The sequence below is a fragment of the Gymnogyps californianus genome, chromosome 13 (assembly GCF_018139145.2).
Source record: "Gymnogyps californianus isolate 813 chromosome 13, ASM1813914v2, whole genome shotgun sequence".
In the NCBI taxonomy this organism is placed as follows: Eukaryota; Metazoa; Chordata; class Aves; order Accipitriformes; family Cathartidae; genus Gymnogyps; species Gymnogyps californianus.
This window is the reverse complement of record NC_059483.1, coordinates 1,136,386-1,164,042: the sequence shown is the minus strand read 5'-3', so window position 1 is coordinate 1,164,042 and position 27,657 is coordinate 1,136,386. Positions and strand designations below refer to the sequence as shown.

Here is a 27,657-nt window from a genome sequence, read left to right as displayed (position 1 = left end):
GCAGTATATCATTAATTTAAGAAAACAGGACACCTACTATCAAACTACAATGGGTCCTTCTGCAATGAATAATGGCAGTGATATGGCAGCCTTTTAAAAGGAATTACTGAAGCATCGTGATACCGATTTAAATGGCAACACGTTACCATGCAGAAGCAGATCATTCCAACCAGTACATATGATTACACGGGCAACCAGCAAGTGAAGCGCCTTAGGTCATGCACTGCGAGTGGCAACATAAAAATAAGAAAGTGGGAAAACAGTCACAACGTGAACATGAAAATTAGTATTCTCCTCATAAAGGATACTGAGAGAAGTCCTTCATCCTTTGTCCATCCTAGGGGTGCAGGGATGCCTTTGGGGGGGCTGGCGGGCATTACTGCATGTTTTGTGAAAGGCTACTCTTAAATTCTTCCAAAAGAGGGTTTGAAGTTGGAGCTGGGAGAGAGACTTTTGGGGCTGTGTTTCAATTAAGAAGATACTTTGCAGAGGAGGAATCTTTGGTTTTGAGTATTTTTCTTTTTGAGATTCCTGAGTTGTTTTCAGGTGTGCCTTTTGGAAAGTTAAAAGAAGACTCTTAGTGTCAAAATGAAAAACTATATAATCCATAAAACTACATACCAGACTCTAAAGAGTAGCATCAGATAAGGTTAGTTCTACTTTGTTAATGGTTCTATTTTTTAACTACAATGATCTGCAAAATTACTTCTGTTACTTTTGTATTCTTGCACTTCTAAGATTTCTCACTGTCCTGGTTTCGGCTGGGATAGAGTTAATTTTCTTCTTAGTAGCTGGTGTTTTGGATTCAGTGTGAGAATAACATTGATAACACACTGATGGTTTAGTTGTTGCTCAGTAGTGCTTATCCTAAGTTAGGGATTTTTCAGTTTCCCATGCTCTGCCAGCAAGCAGGGGCACAAGAAGCTGGGAGGGAGCACGGCCAGGGCAGCTGACCCCAACTAGCCAAAGGGATATTCCATACCATGGAACGTCATGCCCAGTATATAAACTGGGGGAGTTGGCCGGGAGGGGCGGATCGCTGCTGGGGCATCGGTCAGCGGGTGGTGAGCAATTGCATTGTGCATCACTTGTCTCTTCTTGGGTGTTATTTCTCTTTTTTTTTTAAATATTCCTTTTCATTACCATTATTATTATTATATTTTTTTTATTATTATTGTTAGTATTATATTTTATTTTACTTTAGTTATTAAACTGTTGTTATCTCAACCCACGAGTTTTACTCTTTTTCCTGATTCTCCTCCCCATGCCACTGGGAGCGGGGAGCAGTGAGCGAGCGGCTGCGTGGTGCTGAGCTGCTGCCTGGGGTTAAGCCACGACACTCACTCTGGTCATAAAGGTCTAAATGCCACAACACTTCAGTCTTCAAATAAAGGCAACTCAAACAGCCTGATACAGACACATACAGAGCGGGTGACACAGGTTTGGTGCAGGACCGAAACAGAAGGCCACTACTTTATTTACATGTAGTGACTATGCACAATAAGAAACCAGGGCTGCTGGATCCGTAGGTCTCTGCCATTTGTAGGCTAAAAGATCTACAGCTCTGAACCAAACCACTCCTGCTCCGGGATGGCTTTGCCGTGGTTGAGGCACCCCAACGGGCTCCCATGGTCATGATCTCTAACGGCTGGTCTTTGTCTGCCCTACCACCCTCATCATCTCCACTGCCTTTGCAACCGCATGACTGGCCAGTGCCCTCTGGATCTGTCTGCTGACCTTTCACAGCCACACACACGTCAGCTAAATACAGCCCTTCACCCTGGGACGTCCCTTCTGGGACATTTCTTAGTTTCCTTGTGTACGCCCACGGCTTTCTCAAGAGCTTTTGCCTCATCCAGATTCAATTTCCTCCCTTCCCAGATCTGTCCTCCTACCAGGTGGGACAAAGCCGCTCCTTCCTTGGCAGCATGGCCAACTGGGCGAAGGATGCTAACTGGGTGATGGAGACGCGACATGGCAGCCCTGTAACACCCTCCGCTCTCAGCACTGGGCGAAGCTAATGCAAACCACAGAGCTTTGCCCATCAGGGTGCCAGTCTCTCAGGAGCCCAGTGGTGGGTCCTGCAGCCCCTGGGCAGCAGCGAGCCGGCAGCCTGCCGTGACCCCCAGCTCCGGCCGGACCCCCAGGCAGCGCAGGGCCGGCCAGACCCGGCTGCACCCGCACCGTGCGGTTCTGGTGGCTGCTTTGGCTCGGCACAGAAGCTGGTTGTGCCGGGCAGCCGCTTCCCGATGGGTTCGTCTGCACTGGAACAACATCCTCGGAGCAGCATGGCCAAGGCAAAAATAGAAAAAGTCCTTGATTCAAAATAAAAGGGCAAAAGGGATGATTCATTTTCTTCATAAACGCTATATGTCATTTCTTACTTTATAGATAGGCTTACAGAATTCAGAGACTCAGGCTGATACATGATTTTAAGAGCTTTACTCACTACAAATAATCTTTTGATGATGAAACTAACTGCGTAAAGCTTTGGAAGAAAGACCTTGCATGAATATAGCCAAATTAGGAAACCCATATCATAACAGCTGTGTTCATAACCACATGTATTGCTGTTTTGTTTTTTAATCTACATTACTGGATCTATTTTTGACTACAAACTAGATGACTCATTTGATCACAACCAGTGAAAAAAACATAGTATGTTGCCACAAAATATTTCTTAGAGTTGATGCAGTATTTTTTTTCTTTCCACTGCAATCATATATCTCTTTACAACCAGCCATAGGCAAAACCAGCACATACAGGAATTTGGCTTGTTTTATTCAATAATCAATAGAAAAGGAGCTGCCTGGATTTAATTGTCATTTGTCTGCGTTTTTGATTAGTTTCTTCCATTTATTTTTCTGTCTTTTTCCTTTGATTGCATTGCTCTGATTGAGATGAAAATTTCTTCAAAAATATTTCAACCAAATCTGTAGTTTTACTACTACGTTCATGGAAGGGGGGCAAAAACTTAACCAAAAGCAGCTGCGGAGCAGTATTTTCTACTTCATTTATCCCTTTATGTTTGTACAAAAGAGAAAAATTGAAAATTAGCCAAGAATGTAATACCACAAATTCTCTCACTAGAAAACACAGCATAGTTTGCAGTAATCCCTTTAACCATAGCATTAGCTTCTTGATCTGCAGCGCCCAAACTCTGCTCTCAAAGAGGCGAAAGACTTGGCCAGCTCAGGCAGGCCCCCGATCGCTGAGCCTGCGGTGGTCCACCCTGGCACATCGGGCTGTGCTGTCTGTGACTTCAGCTAGTTCATGGCGTCATAAATATTTATAGTTGTTGGCCATTTCTGTTGTCTCTGGGCGAAATTTTCACTTGCCTCAGTCAAGGAGCAAGTCAAGCAGCTCTTTTAAATTAACAGTATCAGCGCGGGTCTACCCCGGGGGGCAGAGCAGCATCGACTGCTCGGTGAGGCTCAGGTTAGCTCTGTCAGCCCAACGGCACCAGCCTTCTGGTTCACAGCAAAATTCATTTTCGGCTCCAAGGTTTCATCCCCCTTTCTGCAGCAATTTCTTTTATTTCTTCACAACAAAGCAGGTCAGCATCAATTCCAGGCAGAAATTTGGCCCTTTCCTCCCTGTGGGATTCCTGAAGAAATCAAGACACTCTTAAGAAAATCTTTCTGCTCCCCCAGCGCTGCCTCTCTCCTGCGGCAGGGCTTCAGCCTTGTTACTCTGCTCTGTACACCTCCGGTCTCTTAAACCCCGCACCCCGCAGCCTGACCCCGATTCCCCAGCCAGGCAGCTTCAAGCTGACCTTGCTCCGTGTCACCTCTCCACCTCCCCTGGGACTTGTCCCCTTCCCCTGAGAAGCCCGAGCAGGGAGAGGGGTTGGGATCAAAGCAGGGCACCAGCACTCATCCCTGCACACACGCGAGGGCAGTGAAAATGAAGCTGTGGCTCAGGCACCGGTCTCCCTTCAGTCCTTATGGCTGATGTATATTGTGTGTCCGTAAAGCCCCGTGTAAGCGTGGACAGCATCCGTGGCGGGACCTGCCAGGCTGCGGGTGTCCAGGCAGGGCTCCTGCTCCCCACGGGCAAGACCTCCGGCAGATGCACAGGCAGGAGCACGTGGGTTTGTGCCCGCCGCGATGGCAATCCACATCTGAGGTCGGGCACTAAGGACTGCGCTGAGCGCGTTGTAACCCACCTCATGCCAAGGCCGGATCCTGCCACGGTCTGTGCCGTGTGTCCATGGGCACGCAGCGGGGAGTGGGTGCCACAGCCAGGGATGGCACGCGGGCAGTGGTGAAGGGGGGGACAGGGAAGCTCCAGCCCAGCGAGCTGATCTGGTAAACCATCGTCCGGCTGCAACAACCCGGGGAGTTTGTCTTAATTCAGACAGCGCCAGCCGGCACCTCAGCACCTGACGGGCTCCTCTCCTTTTTCATCCTCTTCTTCCCACCTTTTGGTGGGTCTCCGCTGCATGAGGATAAAGCCTTTGAGCTGGGCTTGCCAGCTCCAGACGCAGCCCTGATGCACACGCTAGAGAGCCGGGCTCGGCAAGCTGCTCCCTCTCTGCCGAGGGGAGCGTCTGGAGAGAGCGGGCGGGATTCGGGAAGGGGCAGGGAGGACGTGGCCTTCATCCTCCAGATTCAAAAGTCAGAAGGGCTGGAAAGCGGCTTGCTCCATTCTTCAAAGCCACGGCTGAAACAGTGGCAGGAACAATAATGAGGAATAAAGCTGCAAGCTCAACTGAGTTACACCTTGCAAAATCCATCTTAGAAAGTACGGATTCTGACCTGAGAAATGGGTATTGCTTAAGACGCTTTAAATCACAGAGAATGATGCACTAGGAGAGACAGCCCTCCACAGGTGACCCAATACGTCTTTTCCTCCCCTGTCCTCAGTGACTCCAATAAACTCCTGACCTTGCAGACCAATAAAGACGAACCCAAAGGAGACGGGAAGTCTGGCTTCACCTTCAGCATCTTGTCAGAAGAAGCGAGGAGCTCTGCTTGGTTCAGAAACGATTACTAATGCCAACCTCTTACTGCCGTTGTATCAGCTAGCAACTATTTTTTTGCCTGTGGTACAGGCTCCTGCCTTCAGAGCTCAGCTGACCGCTGAGCGCACCTCAGGAAGCAATAGTCTGGTGACACCTCTGCAGGGACAGTTTTGTCCTGATAAAAGCTGCCGGTGAATCAACAGGAAGCTGAAATCTCTGTTTCTCATAATTGAGCATCCTTCCCCTTTGTCCATTTGTCGGCAATTTATGGGGAATGACTACTGCCGAGATTTAGCTGTGTTTAGTCATAGGATGATTTTGTCTCTTCCTAGCAAAGAGCTAAGTATAGCACAGACTCATTATTCAGAGGCCGTCAGTGATAACTGGCGTTGGCATCCTTCCCGAGGCACAGTCTGAGCAGCCGGGTCCTCCTCGGAGCCGACTTCAACTTCCCTTCGCCTCTCCCTGACTGCACTTCGCTCTGCTGCACAACCTGCCGCGACGCTGGAGCAGACCTCATCCTCAAAGACAGCATTTATGGTTGTTTATTCCTGGTGACAGGCTGAAGCATTCAGAAACCTAGAAACTGAAATAGTCACCATCCAGCTTGGCTGAGCTTCCCGTCTCTGAGAGCAGCCACTATCAGGTGCTTCTCAAGGGGTTTCTGATCATCAGAAATAATCTGCCCTTGATATGGCTTCACGCTCTGGCTACACTTAGATATCGCTTGTCATGATTTATTTGTGTTATCATTAATTACAATAATTCTTGATGTATTTTATTGTAACTATAAGCATCCAGGATGTTTTTAAATCTTATTCTAATCTTGATTTTATTATCTTCCAATATTAAGAAATCGTAGAGCCTAATTACACACTGTGCCAAGCATTGTTTCCACGCTGATGAAAAGCCTTCGCTACACAGGGAGAGCCTGGTCATTGCCCTGGCACCCAGAGCCTGCTGGTGCGCAGCTTTACAACTGCTATTTAAAACTAAAACCAAGAAACAAACAAAAAAAAAACCCCAAACCCTGCACTTTCACATGTGACGTCTCCCTGCAACACAGATTTGCCACCCACAAACAGATGGCTTTCTCTCCGTGCTTGTCCGACGCGCGTCCCTCGCTCCGGGCGAGCGCGGGAGCTGTGGGGGGACCTGCCGCAGCTGTCCCCGGGGCCGGGCGGCCGCGGGGCAGTGCCGCCGCTCCCCGCTGGGTGCTGGCCCGTCACCCCGTGCCTCGTGGCTCCCAGAAATCCCTTTGTGAGTTCTTTCCTACTTCCCAGGTTGCCATGTGCATGCGTGCATTGGGAAAGTGAGATAATGTCACCCCACTGCCATTTCAAATGTTTCCTGGGGCTGCCAGGCCCTTCACGGCACGGGTTTGAAAAACAATATCCCTGTGCTGTTCCCTCTGCTCGCTCCCAAAATGCCTCTGGAAGGTCAGGTTCAAACGCCCTCCCCAAAGGGACTTTCTCTCTCCAGAATTTCTCTTCTGCCTTTGCTTTTTAACCCAGATTTTTTTGAGGATGTTTAAACACCTCTTCTAAACAGATGCAGACATTCGCTCTGCGTGTCAGGGCACGTTCCCGCTCTGCGGGGGGGTCGCCAGCCCCTGATGCCTCTGCCCGCTTTGCCGGACCAGGCCGGCATTACCTACGCGGCTCCATCCCGATTATTTCTCTTGAACAGAGCGAATCCCTTCTCCCCGGGCTGGATCCTGGGAGGCATCGACCGCTCAGTCCTGCGCCGGAGAGGGAGAGCACCCAACGTTGCAGAGGGCTGCAGAGGAGAGCCCAGTGTTCACCAGCTGTAGAACGATGTCATCGCGGTCCCTGGGTGATTTTGAGGCACGACTGGAGGATTCAGCGAGCCAGCTCCCCCTGAGGCACTGTGCAGATTCACCCCTCTCTGCAGGGACCCCAGCAACACATCCCATAGCTGGCAGCAGCAGAAAGTCCTTCTCTTCTTCTGCAGACTGAGGAACCATGTCGGCAGCAAAGCAGAGCGTGGCTGGAGCACGAGACGGGAAATACAGGCGCCTGCGTTGCGCTCCCAGTCTCCTCCCAGTGAGGTACCAGCCTCTGCCGCCGTTCGCTCCTTTTCCTTTCCACACGGCTGCTGTAAATTGTATCCCTTCGTTTCGGAAAAGCATATCCAGGTGCTGGGGACAAAATGCAATGTGAGCTCTAATAAATCGTGCCGGGGTCACATGCGGAAGCAGATGAGCGAAAGGGACAAAATTAATCGTGAAGCACTCTCAGAAGCTGCATACAGGTCACAATGAGCCTGGGGTATCCGTTTCCCTTCTCTGCAAGAATGTATGCAAGAAATCTCAGAAGAACGTACCAACATGTGAGATATTAAATCAACACAAGAGTTTGGGATTGTTGTTTTCAAATTACAGTTGTAAAGAGGCAGTTCTGTCCTGAGCTGTGGTTGTGTTCCGTGCTCCTGGTAGCTCTGTGTTGATGACAAAACATAAGGAGGCAGTTGGGTCCTGGTTTCTGTTATTTCAGCACGGGTTTTTCCTGGACTCAGGCGCGATGAGGAAGGGAGAACGACGGGGGACAGCGGAAGGGGGGAACTGGGGGAGAGAGCTGGGAGCAGGAGCACGTGGAGCCCTCTTACCCTCACCTGCACAAAGGGGCTTTGTGCTGGACCTCCTGGCCAAGCAGGAGCGGGCAGGAATGTTGGCTGAAAGCTGTAAAGAAGACCTCGCCATTTCATGTAAAAAAAAACCCAAAAGGCAATAGATTGTCATTCAATGCTTAACATACATTGAAATAACAAGAGAAACATGGTTTCGGACAGTTTCTTCTGCTAAAAACATCCCACGTCTGTCTTCTGTGATAAACCGCCCCGGCACATTCCTGTCTGATTCGGGAAATCCGTTTCCCTGCGCTTGGTGTCAGAGCCTGGGACAGCGGGACAGCGGGGCAGTCCCCAGCCCAGCCAAGTAAAGCGACTTGGCTTGAGACCTGTCAGCTCCCTCCACCCGGGCCACCGCTTGGGCATCCCCGGGCCCCGTCCCCTCCCTTCCGCACCCTTCCCCGGCACCGCCGCTTTGGGGCGGGAGCGCTTAAAAACATTCCCCCCCCCCCCTTTTTTTTTAAGCCCCGGGCGCTACAGCGGGGGCTGGGCTGGGCTGGGCTGGGCTGGGCTGCGCTGCGCTGCGCTGTCTTGCGCTGCGCTGCGCTGTCCTGCGCTGCGCTGCGCGGAGAGGAGCGGAGAGCCGACCCCCGCGCACACGTGCGCGCGTTAGCCAGCGCGCCCCGCCCCGCCGCACGCCATTGGGCAGAAAAGTTTGTCGCCGGCGGCGGATTGGCTGAGGGCGGATCGGGGCAGCCGCGGTCGCCAATGAAAGGCGCCGGTCGGGCAGCGCGCCCCGGGCGAGCGGCGGGCGCGGCGCGGGATGGAGCTGAGCCCCGGCGTGCAGAAGGTGGGTGCGCGTCGCCGGGCGGGGGGACAGACGGACAGACCGACCGACCGACCTGGGCGCCCCGTGGGGTGCTTTTTCCCCTTCCCTCCTCTCCGGGTGCCCCGTGCCCGGTCAGGGCTCGGGCTGCGCGGTGCCGGGAAGCGGTTGCGTGCGGAGGCGGGAGAGGCGCGCACCTGGGAACCGCGGTCACCGGCAGGGCTGTAAAACTCCATTTTTTTCTTTTTTTTTTTTCCTTTTTTTCCCCGGTACCCCTTCGCCTCCTGTCTTCTCCTGCCCCGCGGCAGCCTGGGCTGTACCAGCCGCTGTGCTTGCTCAAGTATTTCACTGAATGGGGGGAGGTGCTGAGCCCCCTTGGGTCTGGGTGATAAACGCTCATCTCACACCGAGTGTTGCGGTGGCAGTTTGCTCCCTTTTATTTCTTTCCTTCTGTCTATGTGGCCCAATTGAAAGCTTCTCTGCAGCAAAGCTCCCCCAGCAACTGTTGTTGTACTGGTTTTGAGTAAGGAACTGAAGCAGCGGATGCAAAGAGAAGGAATGTCGCAGAGCGTGAATATTATGTGAGTTATTAAATACTCAGGGTTAAGAGTGGACAAAAGTGGTCTCTGAAGTACTTTTTCCTACATCTCGACAGGGCAAATCTAGCTGTGTGTTGTGGCCATGCAGGCATGCTCTGGGTCTGCCCAGCCACGGTGTCCAACGGTGCATCGGGGTTTGTTCTTATTTCTGTACAAGAAATCTACTTCAGCAAAGCTTTTGCTAGAAAAGCAACTGTTCGTTGTCTACCTTAACTGGCAGAAGACTGACCACCGCTGCTCTGAGCTTGTGTCCTTGGGGGGAGTTGCTTGTCTCCTTTTAGACCCTCTGGGAAGTGTTCACTCCCCGTGCTCAGGCTGTCGAAGGCTTGCTTTCCCCAGGAAATCCCAGGTCTCTGCCACAGTGTCTTTTGATGAGCAAAAGAACCAGAATAACTGAAACGCCCTCTTGGCATGGCGTTAAGCTGAATGGAAGGGACTTTAATTGCTAAATAAAAAACGTGTGGAATGGGTTGCCAGGGAGCAGCTGCTCTTACGACCTTACTTGCTGTACCTTTGTCACTGCATAATTAGGAGATGAGTTAAACACTTAATGTCAGCGCTTCTCGGTTTCCACATTGTTGTAATCCCATCTCTTGATGCCAGATGGCCCCGACGGGGCAGCGCTGAGTGCTGTGCCCAGGGACTGGCCTCCACGGGTCTGCCAGGGCACAGGGACACCTCTGGCCCTTGCCGGTGGGGGACGGCACCCTTTGCCATGAACTTCTGTGAGAAGTTTCTTGCCAATGCTGTCCTTAGAGATCCCTCCCTGGCTGTCAGCATGGGAAGGGTCAGCCTGCCTCCCTCTTTGAGGTGTAGCTCCCTCTATCCCGTTAAGTTTGAACTGTGCCACTGCTGAATCCCAAGGAAAACTATTTGCTGGATTTTGTGGAAAACTGGATGCTCCTTGCAGGTTGCCGCAGGCAAATGTTGGTGTTTGCAGCAGGAGTCACTGTCTGTGCTGCAGTCTGGGTGGCCGGGGCTGTGCCATGCACTCCCTGCGCTGCCCTCCCCTCTGCAGCGTGATGCTCCTGCTTTCCCTGTGTCCTGCCTGAAATACCTGATTTTTGGGTAGGAGTGAGGGCTTCCTCTTTCCCTCCCTCCCCTCCTCCTTCCAGCTCTGCTGACCCTGTTGGCTGCCTGCCACAGGGACCCTGTCAGTGCTTGCTGGCGAGGGCATGCTCCCCCAGTGCAGCACTCCGGGGTGACCCTGTCCCTGCAGGTGGGGATGCGGGGGGTGCCCAGGGCTTGGCGAGGACCTGCCGGGAAGGTCTCCTCTGGTGTGTCATCCCCAGAGACTCAGAGTAATCTGTCCCCTGCCAGCGGGTCCCTGTTGCAGCTAACCCTTGGGCATGTCCTTAGGGTCCTGGTTGCCACAGCTTTGTGGGGAGGGCACCTTTGGGTGCCGACTGGAGGTCCTCGATCCCACAGGAGGGAAAACCGACCCTGTTTCATGGGCAGCTCCAGCTGCGGGTTGTGCGCTGTTTGCTGGGCTGTGGTCAATCTGTTTTAGTCGGACAGCGGCTCAATGCCTGCCTCCCCCAGAGCACTGCCCACAGGGCTCGGGGGGCCTGAGCAGGGTGAAGCCCCTGCCAGCAGCCCCAGGCTGGGGGTCCTTTGTGGGAGGGTGCGGAGAAGCAGGGCTAGACCTGGGCAGCAAGGAGGGCTGAGCAAATCTGTGCTGTGGAGCAGAAATATGCCCCGGCAAAGCTGTCTCTGCACTAGACCCATCTCCCAGGAGCTTCTCGAGCATCATCCACAGGGGATGGAGCAGTGAGGCCGCACAGCGGTACGTCAGAGGGCTTACCATGCGCCCTGAAAGACTTGTGAATGCAGAAACCATCAGAGCCTTTCCAAACTATGTGGCTGGATTCTTAGCTCCCCTTGGTGGAAGGGCAAAGGACAAGATGTCATCTTTAATTTCACTTAAATCTGTGAAGGGAATAGCACAAACTGTCTGCAGTGGAAGGGTGTAGTTCTGCTGTGAGGTCTTCTCATGGCTGCTGACGGGCAGGCAGTGCGGAGTGTAACACCCCCTGCATGGGGCGAGGGAGGTGTGATGCCCTGTGTCTGCCTAATTCTTCTGACAAGCTGCCTGTCTCCTGTCACCTGAACTGGAACCGGGCATGGCAGTATAAAAAAGGAAAAGTCCCAGCTAGCTTGTGCTTCGAAAGGGATATGAAATGACATAATAAAAAAAAGAAAAAAAAATAATACAGACCCTGGATCACTGTCTGAATAATATATGTCCAAAGACAAATGGGCGTCTTTGCAGTAGACGGCTGTTTAATTTCCTGAATCATGAGAAGGGCACTTTTTCTGGGCATGGGGTGGAATACTGTCAAATTTTAATTTGGCTTGGCAGTGTCGCACAACCAGTTTGAGCAAGTCGGGGAAGGCAAGTCTGGAACTCATTAGGGCTTGTTGCAAGGCCCTGAAAATTTGATTTTCAATCACTGTTGGGTTTAATTATTGTTGATGTCTTGCCTAGTGTATTATGGGATTCTTTCTGAGGAAATTAAAACAGCATGAGTGGGACGGCATTCTGTTTGGCAAATGGGTTGTTTAGATTAAATTCTAAATGGAGTTAAAACTCGAAACAAAGATAAAGCGTGATGGCTGGCATTTTGTGCGTTACTGGAGCTGGTTCAGCTGGACTGTGCAGGCAGCAGGATTTGTGTACTGTCCTCACTAAATTCAGTCCATTTTTGTCAGGAGAAGAAAATAACCCACTAAGCTAAAAGCACTGTTCAAAGCCAAGGTAAAGCTTACTCAGTTAATACAAATTTTGGTTCTTTAACTTTGTCTTTCTTCAGTTCTTCAGCATGGGTTTTTGCAAACATCTGAAGCAGACTGTAGGACAGGAAAAAAGCATTGCTGCTGCTGCGGTAAATCAGGCCCAGTGTATGCAGGGGTCTGGGTGACTCGGGGTCTCGGGGAGAGGCAGAAGCCTTCCTTCTCCGTCAGCAAAGTATCTGGACACTTGAAGACTCCTCTGCGTATATCTGCAGACGCCGATGGGAACGCTTTTAAGGATTGGGAACTTGCCTTTTGTAAAGTCCAAATATTTAGAGCTTTTTAAAAAAACTTGAGGAATACATTGGAGACTTGGCTTTCTCATTCATTTTTTCATAAGCTGCATCTATCCCTTGACCCAGGTGTACAGGGTGCCTGGGCTGAACCCCTAGCTGTGTTTTCCCCTCAGCACGGCGAGTGCTCGGCGATCCTCCGCAGCGCTCGGGCAGATGGCTGGCTTCGTGGGGGGAGACGCTCAGCTCCCGAATAACGGGGGTGATGCCCAGAAGTAGTCTTCTGCAGGACACATCTGCGAAATCTCAGTTCTGTCCAAAACCACTTTTAAGCAATTTGGGCACGCAGTGATAAAGATGGCAGGCGCAGTAACTGCAGCGAGTGTGCCGGCAAAGCCATCGCGTTAGTCATTTAAACGTGCTAGTGCTCGTCTGTGTAAACGCTGTCAGGAACTGTACAAGCAATTTCATCTCTGCTGTTGAAAGTTGGACCTCATAATTTTTAACAATTAGACCACCGAAAGTTATTTAGCCCTTGCAGACTTCTTTCATGTTCACAATTTCTGGTTATAGTCTCCACTCGCAGAAGCTCAGAGTTTCATTAGGAAAAGTTGGTACCTTCTCTGTGAAGCCTCCTCTCGATGGCCAAGGGGTTTGGTCCCTGTGTTGGTGACGGGTGATACATGGCTGATGGCCTGGGGAGACGGCTGTATCACCCCGTGTGCCCCTCTTTGAAAGCTGTTTGTACTTGTGGGGCCGAACCCCCTGCTCCAGGAACAGTGTCCTTGTGTCGGAGCCCAAGGGAGGAAGCGCTGCTGCAGCTGTCACGGGGAAACAGATGTTGATCTTAATGCAGAAACCTGCTTAGCTCTGAGCAAGTATTTATAGATATGAAATCATAAAGCAGCACATGGGTTAAAGAGCTTATTTTGGGACTTGGACTCAGAGCTAAATCGAGTCCCATAAAATACAATTTACAAGTTACAAAATCCCTCTCGTCCTGCAGGGAGGCAGTGTCTGGAGTATTTGTTTAGGCTGAGTTTTTTCTCTTTAAAAAGGAAACACTGTATTTCAGCCATTCAGGAAAAGAGGTATTCAGACGTCCTAGCTTGAAGCTATTGCTCCATTTAAAGATGGGGCTCAGAGAAAGGGAAAGATTTCAGGGGAGCTATTAGCAATTTTTGGAAGAGGAAGAGTTTCCTAATGCTGGTTACCAGCCTGATTCCTCGTGCTTTTACCATCTCACCTACTCCGAACCCTTTGACTTCATCACTTCAGTTACTGAAAACCTCTGAACTGCTCCGGAGCAGTTGTTTCCCTCTGCAATGGGGGGCTCTTTCCTCTTGCTGGGTATGCTGGTTTTGCACTCCCCTGCAAGTCAGTGTCCGTGCTTTCATGAGTCAAATGCAAAGTGCATTAAAAGCAGTTGATACAACTTAAATGAATAGCAGCTTTGGCTTAATTGCTGACAGATAAGGCATCATGAAATGTTAATGTTTAGCTCACTAGGTGCAATATCTCAAACCTGTTCAGGGACGGCTCTTCTGAATCGATCAGGGAGGCGAGGGAAAGGAAAGCCTGTTCTTCCTCATCCCGAGGGGTGGGTGATCCCAGTGAATTAAAATAGGCACTAGTGAACAGGAGAGTGTGCTGGCTAGCTCACCTGAAAGTCAAAACGGTGCCAATAAAAATACTAGGGAAGTGGAGGAGGATGGCTGAGTCTAGGAAATAGGGAAAATGGAAAAGGTTTTTTCTGCTATACTTAATTGTGGATGCTGTTAGCTGTATCTTTCAGACGTGCAAAAATACACGCTTCTAGGAAAGTAACTTTTGCTTGTGCCTGCAATGTTGAAGCCTTGGTTAAGAGAAGCACTGAAGCAGCTGGGTGGCTGTTGTGTACAAACTGCTGTGCAAATACCATTATTAATTTCTAGCACAGTTGTATATATCTGTTGGAAACTTTAAATGCTGGGGGTTTGTTGCCTTACCTACTAAGAAAATGGGCTAAATTATGTTAGGATTAGCTTTTACATAGTCTTTGGCAAATTATTCCAGATAGTGTTTCATTGGGAAGGAACCTGTCACAGGATGAAAAATCTACTGTAATCTTATCAGAGGAGCATAGGAAAGCAAGTTTACCCAAAAGCATTGTGGCCAGTTGCCCATGCCCTACCAGTATTTGAGGTGGCACAGCCCTTCAGCTTCTGCGTTAGGGTTCAGGGCATCACCAGCCACAAAATTGACTTGGACTTCTTCATTTGCTCTTTCTGAAGACCTGGAAGCGTGTCACTCAAAACACCTCGCTTTATTTTCCCTCTGTATAAGAGGGTAACTTGTGTCAAGATTATGAAGCTCCAGGGGGAAAAAAAAAACACACAAAAAAACCACAAACAAAAAACCCCTGTGTTCCTATCACACATGCTGCCAAGTCTGCTTGGACTACCAAAGTAGTAGCACTACTACCAGCAAGTGCCAGGTACAACAGGGAGTCTGCAGGACAGCCAGCCGGCTCCTGCCAGCCATGTATCTTAATCCAGAGCATCAGGATATGGTAACTGAGCAGTATTTCTCCTGGTTTAAAGTACCTGTCCTGGATCTGGCCATTTAGGATGGAACACAGACCTGCAGCCCCGGAGGCTGGTGTGACAGCTCCTCAGTAGCTGTCAGAGGGCTGCTAATTTACTACACCTTTCCTCTTAAACACTTCATGCCGAAGCCCTTTTTTTGGCATTCTTGCACAGCTGGATGGGCCTTTTGAGATTTCGGAGGGGTTTGTGATAGTGGCCAGATCCTATGGAAACCTCGGAGCTGATCCAGTGAAGCGGCAGCGCAGGAAGGACGGGGTGAAGGCGAGGGATGGGTGGCCCAGGCGTGCCTCTGCCCTTTGTCCGCTCTGCTGCGAAATGCCTGTGTGCCCGTGGGCACATCTTCAGCTTTCTTGTGTCTTGATCTCCTCAGCTGTAACACGTGAACAGTAGAGCGGAGGAGGTATTTAGGAGGACCGAATCAGTCGTGTTGTACAGGAATTTGATGGAAGCAGCTCCATGACACTAACACATCGGTGTACCGAGGGATGCCCATTCCTGATGGTAGCTCAGCACCTTCTCCTCATGCTGGAGGTGGGAAGGACAAAGCTGGCTCAGTGAAGGTAACTGGCGATTGCAGGGAGACCCTTACCTGAGCACTCTGGAACTTGGCACAGCTGCTGTGCAGTGAAATTTGGGTGGGTTCTTCCCATTCCATACGCCTACTCGCAGCGTGGTTTGGTTTATAATTAAGACCAAGTGTCTGAAGCACTGTCTTGCTTGTGGAAAAATCTATTCATCTTAGTTTTCAAAGTTTGCCCTTCTCTTATCATTAATTCACACATTGTTAGTGGAGAAAGGAATGCTGCCAACTATGTGCTCTTGGAAGAGCGAGATATTTGCAGAGGCTCTGGTTCTGTTGTATCTCTGTCATCCTGTAGGTTGAGATCTGGCAGCTCCATTGAAATAGTTTTCTCAGATATCGGTGCCTTTTCCTGGTCTTTATGTTGCTAAAATAAAAGGTAACAAACTTCTTCCTCTGCAAAGTTTAATATCAATAAGTGCTTCCAGTATTCCAGATGATACCAACTCATTCACTGGTGAGTTAAATAAATCCTATAGAGCGAATTTGAGATGAAAGACAGTCTTTTGTAAGTGATTTTTGTTTTCCTGTGAGTGTGGTAATTTGGATAACTGTGCTTGCTCAGAATCTGGCAGGGAAACAAATTACTTTCAGGTCATGATTACAATAGATGTTTTCTGTCTACGAAAATGAGAAGAAAATAAATCAAAACAATCCTTTGCTGTTCTCAGTCAAAGTTATAGTAGTGAGTGTGCATACTGACTAATGCACTTCTAAGAGCAGTTGTTTGCCCCTGCGGAAATTTATTCCACTTGCAGACACTGTCGAGGAGCCCCTTCTGAAATCCAGAAGAGTTTGTTGAGCACAGCCCTGAGTTTCTCACTTGAGGTAAGCCCTCCTGCCTGGCCTTCAGCTGGTCCAAGGTACGTTTTGGACCACTTTCTTCTGTGCCGGTACTGGGAGTTGACTCCTGAGCACACCTGAATCTGGACCTCACCAGACAGCAGGTATAGTCAAGGAGGATGTTTGGTCATCAGCAGGAGGGGAAAAAATTAGAGTAATACCCAATATGTAAAACTGTTGGACAAGGTCAGTGTGTTTCAGGGGTGGCAGTTGTGCTGCTGTGGCTCTTTTCTGCTCTGGTGTATCAGTGTCCTTAGTGCTGGTGCTGACAAAGTGGAAAGGAAAATCCACATCCCCAGGAGCACCTCTAGAGCTAATATTGCTCGTACTTTAGTTGGTCCAAACGCTGTAGCTTTGCCTGCAAACGCCCAGGCCACGTATGTCTGGGGTGACAGATGCTTGCACGGGCTGAGTGCAGAGCAGAGCTGATGTGTCAGACCGATGCCATCAGACCTTGCCTCTGCTTGATAAGCAGAAGCAGAAAACATCTTCCCTAATGAATGGCAGAGGGGTGAAACCAGACAGGGCTCTTGCATGTGAGACTTCTGGAGTATCTGTTCCAGAAGAGAGGATGAGCCAGAACAAACCCAGGCTGAATTCCCTGTCCTCCAGCTGGGACATGGGTATTTGATCTCACCCAGGGCTTGTTTGTTGGGTGCCTTCAGTATTTCACTTGTCTTAATATGCATTTAAGATGAGTGAAGTGGGGTGGCATCACTGGCTGTTGTGCCCTCCCAAGCAGAAGTCTGGGGCAGTGTTGGCTCCGACGCTGGTACCCACAGCGAGCTGAGGTCGAGTCATCTGCTTCTCTGGTCTCTGCCAGGTCGAGTCATCTGCTTCTCTGGTCTCTGCCAGCGCTCGGTGTCAGATGAGCGGCTGCTCCTCTTGCGCTGGAGCAACGCTCGCCCCAGGCCATGCTCAGCACTGGGTCCTGAGGAACAACTCCACAAAAGAGCTTTCTGACTTTTCAGCTCTCTGGTGATGTCTTCTGGGGGTAGTTTTTCCCCAGAGGTTTGAGGCAGGTTTAATGAGAAGCAGGTGATCCCCTTCCTCAAGGAATTTATTAAGAGGTTTCCAAGATGGGAAAGCTATCTAGCAAAATGCTGAGTGAGACAGATTGCCCATCCAAACCATGAATTAAGGTGCTTGAGGCCAAGCTCTTGAAAGGAGGTTTCTGCCCCACAGGAGAGGATTCATTGGGATTCTTCTACATGGTAAAAGGACCTTAAGTCAGTATTTTAGGGTTCAGAGTAATTACTTGTTTAAATAGCTAAACAAAGCTGTGTTTTTTCAGATATATACAGCCTTTCCTACTGGGACATTTAGGCCAAGTTTTCAGTGCCTTTTGTGTTTATCTGAAATTCTGGACCATCATTTAGGTTACACCAAAAATGAGATTTGATTTTTGACACGCACTTCAATTGCACCTTGTGAATGCGGAGCTTTAGCGGATAGCTCAGCCTTCAGCATCGCTGTGCTGAAATGCAGGTAGTGATACATTGATACCCTAAGGAGTGTTAGTGATAACTGCCCTTGCACTTAAATGTATATACAAAAGCTAGCCAAATGATTAAAATCAAAGGGCCTCATTTAACCAAGCACCTGCGGGTTCAGATTTGTTGGACTGATGTGAACCTTTTGCCAGCATAGGAACCACTGAAAGGAAAAACAATCTTGGTAACTTGACCAGATAACGGAGAAACTTATTTCTTCTAGTGCATCTGCTTTTCTGCTTGAATTAGGAAATTGAAATAGGAGTGAGACTATTTGACATGGGTTTCTTGTTAGTTCAGAGTGAATATTACCTAGGCACTACCTTTACTATATATAGCTATTTGAAGCATTGATACCTTATTTAAGACTCCCAATAGCGTACGGAACATTATGGGCTCAGAACTAGGGTAGTTCTAGTTACTCAGAGATTTGGGGGGAGCAGCAGAGGATCTGTTCGTTGCTAGCACAACAGTGTCCTGCCTTGCCTTAAATTTAGGGCAATCTCATAATGTGCATGCCCCAGGCTTGGTCTCTGATGGCTCTGTCCCTGCTGCTGATGCCCTATGGATTTGCAGAAGTCACTCAGCCAGGTACTTGGCCTCGCTGCCCGAGTGAAATGGTCCGAAGGAAGCTTTGGACACAGCCAGGGCAGTGCCCCAGTTCAGCCCAGGGTCTCTGTGGGGCTGGGGGGCTGCTTTGGGCAACGAGCCCCAGGTCACTGGCAGCAGGTGGGCTTGCCAGCTCTCTCTGCTGGGGAGGCTCGTGCCACCGTGTCCCTGGGCATGCCAGAGAAGCTTTTTCTGGCCAGTAGCTGATGTTACATGCTGCTGGTACTTTGAGGAGAGAATTCAGAAGTCTCTAGCTTTGGTCAAACAGGCTGCTAGGTAGCTCGCTGTTCCTGGAGGAGAGGTGATTGCATGTATACTGAGAAGGGACAGCTGGGTGCAATTCATGGTTGTGTATAATAAGACAATTATAGCAAATCTGCCCTGCTGGACCCACAATAGGAAGGAAAATGCAACCAAAGAGGCTTTTTGTATGTACTGACTCTGGCTTTATTCCTGCTTTTAACTAAAACACAGCCCCTTGGATGTGTTAGTATTTTGGTGTTGGGCTTGGCTGGTTTTTCTCCTGCAGCCCATGTAAATACTGCTTAGCTTTAACTGGTGGTGGTGTACTTTTCCAGAGCTTGCAGCATTCCCCTTGCTGTGATACAGATACCTCTTCTGTTAGATGTAAACACTTACACCCTCCAGTTATTGGAAATCTTTAAGGAAGTTTGAGTTAGCTCCCTATTATGCAAGCTTAGCTCTATTATAGTCAAATAATGACAACAAATTAATTGCTATCCATCCATATCCCTGAACTCCTCAACAATTGTGCTGAGCAAACTGGTCCCACCCATGTGAATATTGTATGACTTTTCCCCTTCTCCTTTGTTCAAGGGACTCTCTCAAAGTTAGAGCTGTTCATCTCCCAAATTTGTTGCAGCTGGAGGAACCCCACCCAATGCGCTCATGTGCTCCCTTAGCTTCGCTTCGGCTCTCTTCTGCCCCGGCTGTGATTTATCGCGGTAGGGTATCGAATGCCGAGGCTGCGTGAGGGTCTTCCAGAGGCTGCACAGAAGGCTTTGTATTGAACTTGCCGTGGGCGCTGGGGAGCGGTCTGACTGCAAGGGGAGGTGAAACGAGGACCTCGGCTCTGAAGGGATGTTGTGAACTTGTAGTAACTTTTTGGAAACCAGCTTTTCCTCTTCCCTCCCTAAAAAGGAGGAGAAAACATATTTGAGGTAGTTACGTGTCTCCGTTGCCGTTTTTAGTCTCCAAATAAGGTGTTGTGCAATAAGTGCTTTCAGGATCCAGAAACCTCTGCAGAAGCAGGAGGGCCCCGCTTCGCCAGTCCCTTCTGGAGCTGCGGCTACGGCAGCCGGTCCCAAAAGCCCTTCCAGAGGCTGGAGAGCAGCAGGTGACTCGTGCAGCAGTGCTGGGGAGGAATAATGCTCTCATGGGGTTACCCTTCAGCCCGCTCATGGATCTGCCCTGATGGTACTTGTGCTCTCTGCTGGCATCGTGCACAGCGAGTTGGAGCAAGCAGGGTGCTGCCTCATGTCCCATCACTGTGCATGAAACTAACTTTTGCGGGAGGGTGTATGTTCTTGGAAGCTTTAGGGGTCTTCAACAGTCTTTGATTAATAACCACATTGGCCAAACTTGCCAAAACTCTGAACCTTATTTCGGGCCTGAGTTCTCTGAGGATGCAACTCCAGATTAATCTGCCAGCTGAGCTCATGACCCCATGGGTCTGCTCCCCCTCAGCAGTGGCATGGTGGCCGCTGCTGCTGACCAAAGGGGAGTCCTCTTCTGGCTGAAGCTGCCCTGCATTTTCTTGTGGCACATGGTGTATGTACTGCTGATGGTGAAACCGTCCTGCTAGGAGATACCTTGGCTTTTCAGGGTGTTTGTTTCCCATTGGCAGGACTATTACAAACTCTTTTTGTGATTAGACCAAGGTCCCTGTGGATATGCAGGAGAAAAGAGAACTAAAGGTCTCCCAAGGGAGTATGGTCTAAGCATCCCTCATCAGATAAGGATGTCCTTACTTCAGTTACCATCCTTTTGTTACAGTGACTGATTTAGCAGCTGGAGCTGGCTCCACGTTCCTGTTTCCACCTTATTTGTCACTTAACCAAGTCCCTGGTCTGTGCTGTGGTCTCGTGACATGTAGCATGCTTCTGCTGGAGGTCAAAACTAACTTATCAAGTCTGTCTTGACGCTGTGCCTTGTGCATAGCCAAAGTAAGATGGTGTAAGGAGCAGTCTAACAGCAAAACAAAAGGAAGAAAACTAAGCATCACCAAAAAGCAAGTGCCAGACTTGTGACTGCATTTCCCTTATGCAGTGTCAGTAGCAAATTGTTCAGCGAAGGTGGGTGCCTCTGGCTGGGGGGACCAGGCTGCAGGCAGTGAAACAGCCCCTGGAGCACGTGCTCGGCTGCATTAGATATTGGTCTGCTGTTACTGTGCTCGATTCCCCTCACGTATCAAACTCATTAAAGTCCTTAAAGGAAAGCAGAATATTGCTATGGGTTCTCATGGCACTCGGTGGGTTAACCTGTGTGTTGCAGCGGTTCAGTGGGACTTCCCAATTCTGCAGTGACCTGAGATAAACCAACCTCTCTGCAAAAGCAGCTGTTAGTGGAGGACACTAGGATGTTAGCTTTCCCTAACTGGCATTCTTGTAAGCTCTCTGAAAATTTTATATTAACATTAAATTTCTTCTACTCGCTACTCCATAAAACAATTGGGTCTTATGGAATGAGTGACCCAGGAGCAGTGTGCTGGAGCCACCCTGTACTTCTGTGGCTATACAGAGCAGAGATGTTAAATACATCCCAAGGCACTTTTTCCCGTACTGTACAGTACATCGGCCTGCTCATCACTGTGTGCAGGAGGATCTCGGCAGCCATCCTGCTACTGATGCTTTTGGCAGCGAGCTGTTTATCGCTACAGCTTTAGACTGGGTGTGTGGAGACCACAAAACCATGACAGCTAATGGGGCTCTGTGTCTGTATATATCCAGTTATACCTAAGAGGAAAGTACTTGTGTAAATGCAACTCTCGAAGGGAGGAGACACTTCTGAGGGCCTGTGCTTGTGATAGCTGGTGTGTCTGTTGAGCACTGGCAGGTCCAAGTTCAGGCCACTTGTAGTCTAGAAGTTTAGCCAGTCTGCCTGTAGCATTAGCCTGGGCATGGCATGGTTGTCCCTAGAGGACCCTTCACTGGGAAACACTTACCCAAGTTTAATCTGAAGTCTCCTCTTCGTGGATGTACTAAATCTCTGGCACTGAACTGGCTGTGAGGAGAGTGGAAAGAAGCTTCCACTTCTTGGAAGGATTTTCAAGTCACGTGGATGTGAAAAGAGCATTTTCTCCATGTGCCGTTGAAGACTGTCCCCTTGCACCAAGCTCAATTGTCAAACTAGCTTCGGTAGACCTTTTGGCAAAGGGTCATTGGCCAAGGTGTGCTGGGCTGGTCAGAGGGTGATGATACACAGAAAAACCTTCTGGAGTCTCAGCTGAGTTGCGAATGGAGCAGGCTGGTGGAGCTGGACTCTGACCTGCTCATGACTTCTAACCAGGGGTCTGTCCTGCCAGACCTGCCTTGGAAGCTCAGTGGTCCTTTCCAAAGGAGTCCTCAAACCCTAAACTCAGATGGAGCCACGTTTGGGTTTTTTCCTTGTCACTTGTCATTATAGGCTCTCTATTTTCCAACCATTGAGCGAACTTACCAGTGTCTAAGGATCGCCCTGCCTTTGGCCAGTAAAATAGTGAACCATGGTATTACTGGCATATTCCTGAGATTGTTCAGAGATGTTTTTGTGGGTAGAATGGCCTCAATTTCCTATCATTTCACTACCTAAGAATTTCCTCTGCACTGACTTGCTTTCTCTCTTTTAATAGCAAGAATGCTATAAGACAAAAAAGCCAAAACAGAAATCTTAAAATGCATTGTATATCTAGTCATGGTGAGCAGAATTTGCTTTTCTTCCAAGCAGTTTGTTGACACGGGCTTTTTTAAAAGCATTACAAATGTCTTCAAACTCATTATCTTAAACTTTAGTATCTCCTCATTTAACACTGCTGTTCCCGAATGGGCTTGGGCATAGGTGGAGTCTAAGATAGTTGGGGAGCATTTGTTTTGCATTATCTTACTGGGTTTGGGGTTTTTTGCAGTGTCTTATGTGTCTCTTTTTTTAAAGAAATCTCCTTTTATGCATATTTGAGGAGCTGGAGCGGAGCTGCGAGGAGAAGCTCCATATCTGGGCAGGAAGTCCTGCTGACCAGGCAGCCTGAAAAACAGGCAGCGGCGCCTGTTATGCTTGGCCCCTGCACAGAGATGGAAACGAGAGTGGCTCAAACCTCCCTCCACTTCTGAGGGAGCGAGGAATAACGCTGTCCTCCAAACAGAGACGTGGCTGTGCTTCCAGTCGTCGCGAGGAGATGCTGCCCAGAGGGGTCTGAGCTCGCAGGGGCAGGCGATGCAGCAGTCGGTGGATACGTGCCCCGTCCCCATGTGGAGGGGGCTCAGGTCTGTTCGCCCAGGCTGCTCCCGCTGCCCCGGTGAGGTCTGCCTGTGCCGCAGGGATGTCCCCGAGACTTCACGGGGCCACCTGAGCTGCCCTGCAGGCAGTGGTGGGGATGAGCTGCCATCCCAGCACCTTCCCCTCCTGCTGGAGACCTGCACCTCCGAGGGCAGGTAAACCTGAGCTGTCTCAGGAGCCACATGTTGCCATGAAGAGCCTCTCAATTTTTGCATCATTTCCCCCATATGTTTTCCCATAGCTTCAGACTCACAGCTAGCTCGCATGGTGAGGAGCGGTGAGTCACGCCACTGGCCCCTGCGAACAGAAGTTTCCGAGGAGATCTGGAGCTCCTGGTCACAAAGGCATTTGGTCTGCTCCTGGCTAGAGCAGGGTGTGAATGGGATGGCTGGTGACAAGGTCTTCTGCGTGTGTCTGAAGCTGTATGTGGCCAAAGATCAGGGCTAGGACTTGTTTAGTTTTTCTTAAGGAAATGGATGATCAGCTTTTGTTGTATAATCCGTTGGCATCGACAGGCGATCCTTGCCTTTGGGTTTGTTCTTCAAGTGAGACAACGGCAGTTTAAGATAAGAGCTGAGACTTTGCTGTATTAAATGTGATCCATTTTACTGTATTGGTTAGGGCTGAGTAAACGTGTAACTGCGGTGAGACAACAGTGGACGTTCAAAAGCAGTCCCCGGGGTGCTGGCAGAGGTGCCGTGCCGGGTCAGCAGGTGGAAAGGTGCAGCCTGCCTCACGTCGGCTGGTCCGGTGAGCCTCGCACGGACAGCATGTGCCACAGCATGCCACGTGGGTTGGAAGCACTTGTTGGACTTGTCCATCCATCTGTGAGCTGGCTCTTTAGCCCACGGTGGTGTGGGGCACCACCCGTTTGATCCCAGCTCTGCTGGCTGGTAGGCTTCAGGATGTTCATGCTGCCCTTGGCAATGGACAGTCATGCCCAAGGCAGCGTTTGGAGTTGGGTAGGTGTCTAAAACAGATCCAGCAGCCTGGACACAGAGATCCTCCAGGTAACTGGGGTGATGGGTAGTGCCAGCCTGCTCTGGAGAGTGGGTACGAGGGTGTTCTGGAGAGTACTGATTCAGTAGGTACTTCCATGGGGTTTAGTAAAGAGCAGTTAACCTCAATTAAGCTTGGACCTGGGACATGAAGCAGAAGTCATGTCTGGACAAGTAGAATAAATTACCAAGTTGAATAAATTACCAAGAAAGGGGCTTGTTAACACTGAAGTAACAAAGTGAAAGACTGGGTTCATGTACCAATGTGGAGGTCACAGGCTGGTGGTCAGCCCCAAATGGCTGTGAGCTCCTGCACTTGAACTCTGAAGTGTCGGGTTGTTTTGGGGGGCTCACACGCTGGTTCTTGCTGCTGACGATGCTTTTCCCTGTGCTTTCCCCCTCATATGTAGTGGAACTTTTCCAAATGAGTTTATTTAATCCAGATGCTTGTATTTTAAATAAACAACCATTCATAGTCCCTTGCCTATACTCAGCTTCTGTCTGACTCATTAAGATCAGAGTCAGTTAAAAAAACCTGTCAGTAGGTATCTAGCACACGGTTCCAGAACTGGCAAGATTGTAAGTGGTCTGTGCTGGAATCTTAAATGTCTTTATCTGTTCTGGAGAGCTGGCACAGAGCTGAAGAATCAAAAATGTCCTATTTTTCTGGATATTGGAGGCAGGGTGCAGTGTGTGTGCATGTTAAGACCATTTTTAAGATGTATTTTTATGAATTCCCAGGGTGAGAGGTCTTTTCACTGGCTTCACAATATCTGGAAAAACTGCAGGTGAAAAATGAGGTGAAAACTACAGGTGAAAGCTGAGGCACAAATGAAATAGCAGTCCCGTGGGCAAAGTGAGCTGAAATGGCCATTTCATACCCTTTGGGCTGTGTTTCTCAAGGATCAGCAGCCTTGTACGGAGACTTAATAGTTCTGTGCGAAAGAAGTGTGTAAAGGCTTGTCGTCTACCTTAAAACTGGCAAACCAGCGTCCGGCCCTTTCTAGAACCATCTGTTCATAAAAGCTTTGTCCTTATTAGCAACACTGGGTTTTCCAAGTAAATTGAATGTCTTTCCTAACTGAGTGCCATGGAATAACTTTTTCCTCTTGAAAGCTGCAGAGTATGAGTTTGAATCTCAGACCTCGGGGTGCCCCAGGTCCGTGCGGGAGCTTTGAGGAGCCTGGGAGCTGGCGCTGGAAGCGGGACGGGTGGATCTGGGAGGCAGCGGGAGGAAGGAGCGGCTGCCAGCATCATCACAGGCTTTGCATCTGAGCAGAGCTGCGGAGCCCAGCGCTGCTGGGCAGAGCTTAGGGCTGGTCACCAGCTAAGCTGCTGCCTGCAGAGCCTGGCCACCCGTGCAGGGTCCCTGCAGAGCCTCCTCAAAGGGGAATTTATTTTTTTTTAACCGCCCACAGCACTGCAGAGTGAAGGAGCTGAGCATGTTCCCCCAAACCCACACTTTAAAAACAACCTCTCTTCTTTTACTGCTGTTGATCCCTCCATTTGAAAATAGGTTTTGGCAAGGATGGCCTCTGCCCATCCCTGTGTAAAGCTGGGGAAGGCCGTGCTCTTGCTGCGGAGGGAGCAGCGTGCAGGGGACAAGGGCTGCGGGCTGCTGAGTGGGGAGAGGAGCTGGGGCACGAGGAGGCGTAACAAATATCAATTTAAATAGTGTGTGATCTTGTAATGAAAGACTATCATAACACAGAAACACACATGGACTAGATTAAGATTGCATAGGCAGGCAACACCCTTCTCCAGCAGTAGAAACCTCTGCAGCCTCAACTGTTCTTCTGATGGGCTCTAAATGTGTGCACATGAATGAGTAGTCAATGCCTAGAACAAGTTTGTATTTCGAGAGGGCTTAAAGATCTCCTGCAAAAACCTGATGAATGGGAGCAAGCACTTAATGGAAAATGCAGACTGCAAGGTCCAAAGTGGTCAGAAAATTGCAGGAGACTGACACTATAATGCTTCTTGAGGACTGAAAGTATTAGGTATTCGTGGAGGTGGATGACCGCCCCGTAGTTTAATCCCTGACCGCACAGGGTCAGATCTGCTGAGATGGGGTGAAGCTCCCGTGATGCTGCCATTGCTTCTGCTGGGGGTGTGTGTCCGGGGGGTGGGACTGTCCTTGTTTTCCTTAAGTCTGTTTTTACAGGGAACAAACATGTCTTTCAGACAGGAGTCTGAGAGTTTCTGTAAAAACAACCAGGCTGAGAAATTCGGTGTCCCGTGGTGTCACTTCTCCCTGATGCTTCCTGCAGTACTTTGCTTGTCTCCCATCGTACCCTCCTGCATTCTTCACATTCAAAAAGCCATGTTTGATAAATCCATGGTGCAGATGCTAAAATAGGTTTATTTTCCAATGTTATTGGCTCCTGTTGTGGTTTTTTGCACTTGTCTCTCCCCTGTTGGGAGGTTGTTAGGACCGTCTCTGTGCAGCAGTGAGCACCCATTTATAAGTGACTTTCTCCTGTTTCCAGTGAGCAGCAGAAAGTGCAGCACAACCATAGCCCTTTTTCCCCTCCCGCCTTTCCTCCCTGGAGCCTTTCCCTGCCATGTTTCCTGTTCACCGTGGAAACCACCCGTAAAGCCCAGTGCCCGAGGCATGGAAACGTGCCACATTCCCAAAATACACTTGAGCCCCTGTAGAAAGACCAAGGAGGTCCAAGCTGCAGTGAAGCAAGTTTAGCATCAGGTTATGGCAATGCACCTCCATGTCTCACTGCATGAAATTTCTGACTTGTGCAGATTCATATGCGATATATAAGCTGAATTAAAAGGTTATTTTGATGAGACCTGAGGCCTCTGTGAATGAGATTAAGGTGGCTGCCCAGTGTGTGTGCATGTTCCCTGTGTTTGTGCCATCCCCCCCACGCTGTTCCAGACATGCCATCTTCCCTCACTTTAAGGTGAAAACCTTCATCCCAAGCGTCCCTGAATGAGCTTGTAGGATGTCTGCATGGACGGTGGTCAAACGGTGTTTGGGAGGTTTGAGGCTTCACAGGACATGAGGCACGGCTGAAGAAATCAACGTCTGAAGGACAAAACACAATACTAGTTCTCTAGTCTCAACTAATCTTTGAGGATAAAGCCTTTCTAACTCGGGTGTCCTGTTCTTTTCCAGATGTCGGTGAGCCAGCCGCAGTCGGGAAGAGGTGTGCCTTGTTTACGCTGCAGAGGGACGTGCACAGGCTTCGAGCCACATTCTTGGAGGTAACGTCTTGGCCTTGATGGGCTCTGCCCTGACACTGTCCCTTTGGTCCTGTTGATATTCAGACTCCAGTGATTTTGAGTGCAAAGAACAACTCCAGAGCACTTGAGTGGCATGGGGAGGTGCAGAGAACATGCTGTCTGGCTAGGACAACTGCTGAGTTGAGAAGATGCTCGTGCTCCCTGCTCTCCATCCCCCTTCCCTCACTGGTCCTGCTCTTTTATTTTTTGAGTTAAAATCTCATCCACAAGTGCTTAAACCAAGCTGAGGCTCTCATGCAGTTGGGGTCTTTTTTCCACTTTTGCTAACATTGCCTGCTCCCTGGGAGTTGAGGCTATCTCTGCTAGGTTGGGCGCAGGTCTTGGCAGCAAGCTGTGGCTTGGGAAGAGGAGAAAGCCGGGGTGAGAGACGACCCAGCCTGCAGAAGGGTCTCACCAGCCACGGGACCATCCCTGGCACAGCCCTGCGTGGTTGGTGCTGTTCAGTGGGACACTGGGAGGGGGGCATGGTGCTGAAGCTGCTGCACGCTGCGTTCGGCACAAGCCACCCAGCAGCACGTGTGCTGGAGCACGGATCTTTCTGCCTGCACGGATCCTGCTGCACGCTGGCTTCCCAGCCCATCAGATTGTTTGGAAATGAGTTAGTGAAAACAAACATGTCCTTGCTTGCTTTGGAGGCAGGGAAATGCTGACCAAAAGGATAATCCGGCGCTGTCGGTAGGAGTTGTGCCGAGTGCCTGGCTGTCACCCTTGTCCTTGAGGGCGTGCGTGGGTGCAGAGCTGGTGGAGTGAAACAAAGCCATTGGCGAGGGCTCGGTGCTGTGTCCCGC

General features: G+C 49.8%; 1 protein-coding gene across 1 annotated transcript in view; it reads left to right on the top strand.

Moving 5' to 3' along the window:
- Positions 1–8,364: 8,364 nt before the first annotated feature.
- The window catches only part of LMCD1 (LIM and cysteine rich domains 1), a 36,049-nt gene continuing 16,756 nt past the window's right edge, over positions 8,365–27,657 (top strand). The window contains exons 1-2 of the mRNA XM_050904557.1: positions 8,365–8,405; positions 26,742–26,830. Coding sequence (XP_050760514.1) covers positions 8,379–8,405; positions 26,742–26,830 — 116 coding nt within the window. The 5' untranslated portion in view covers positions 8,365–8,378. The remainder of the gene's footprint in view (positions 8,406–26,741; positions 26,831–27,657) is intronic.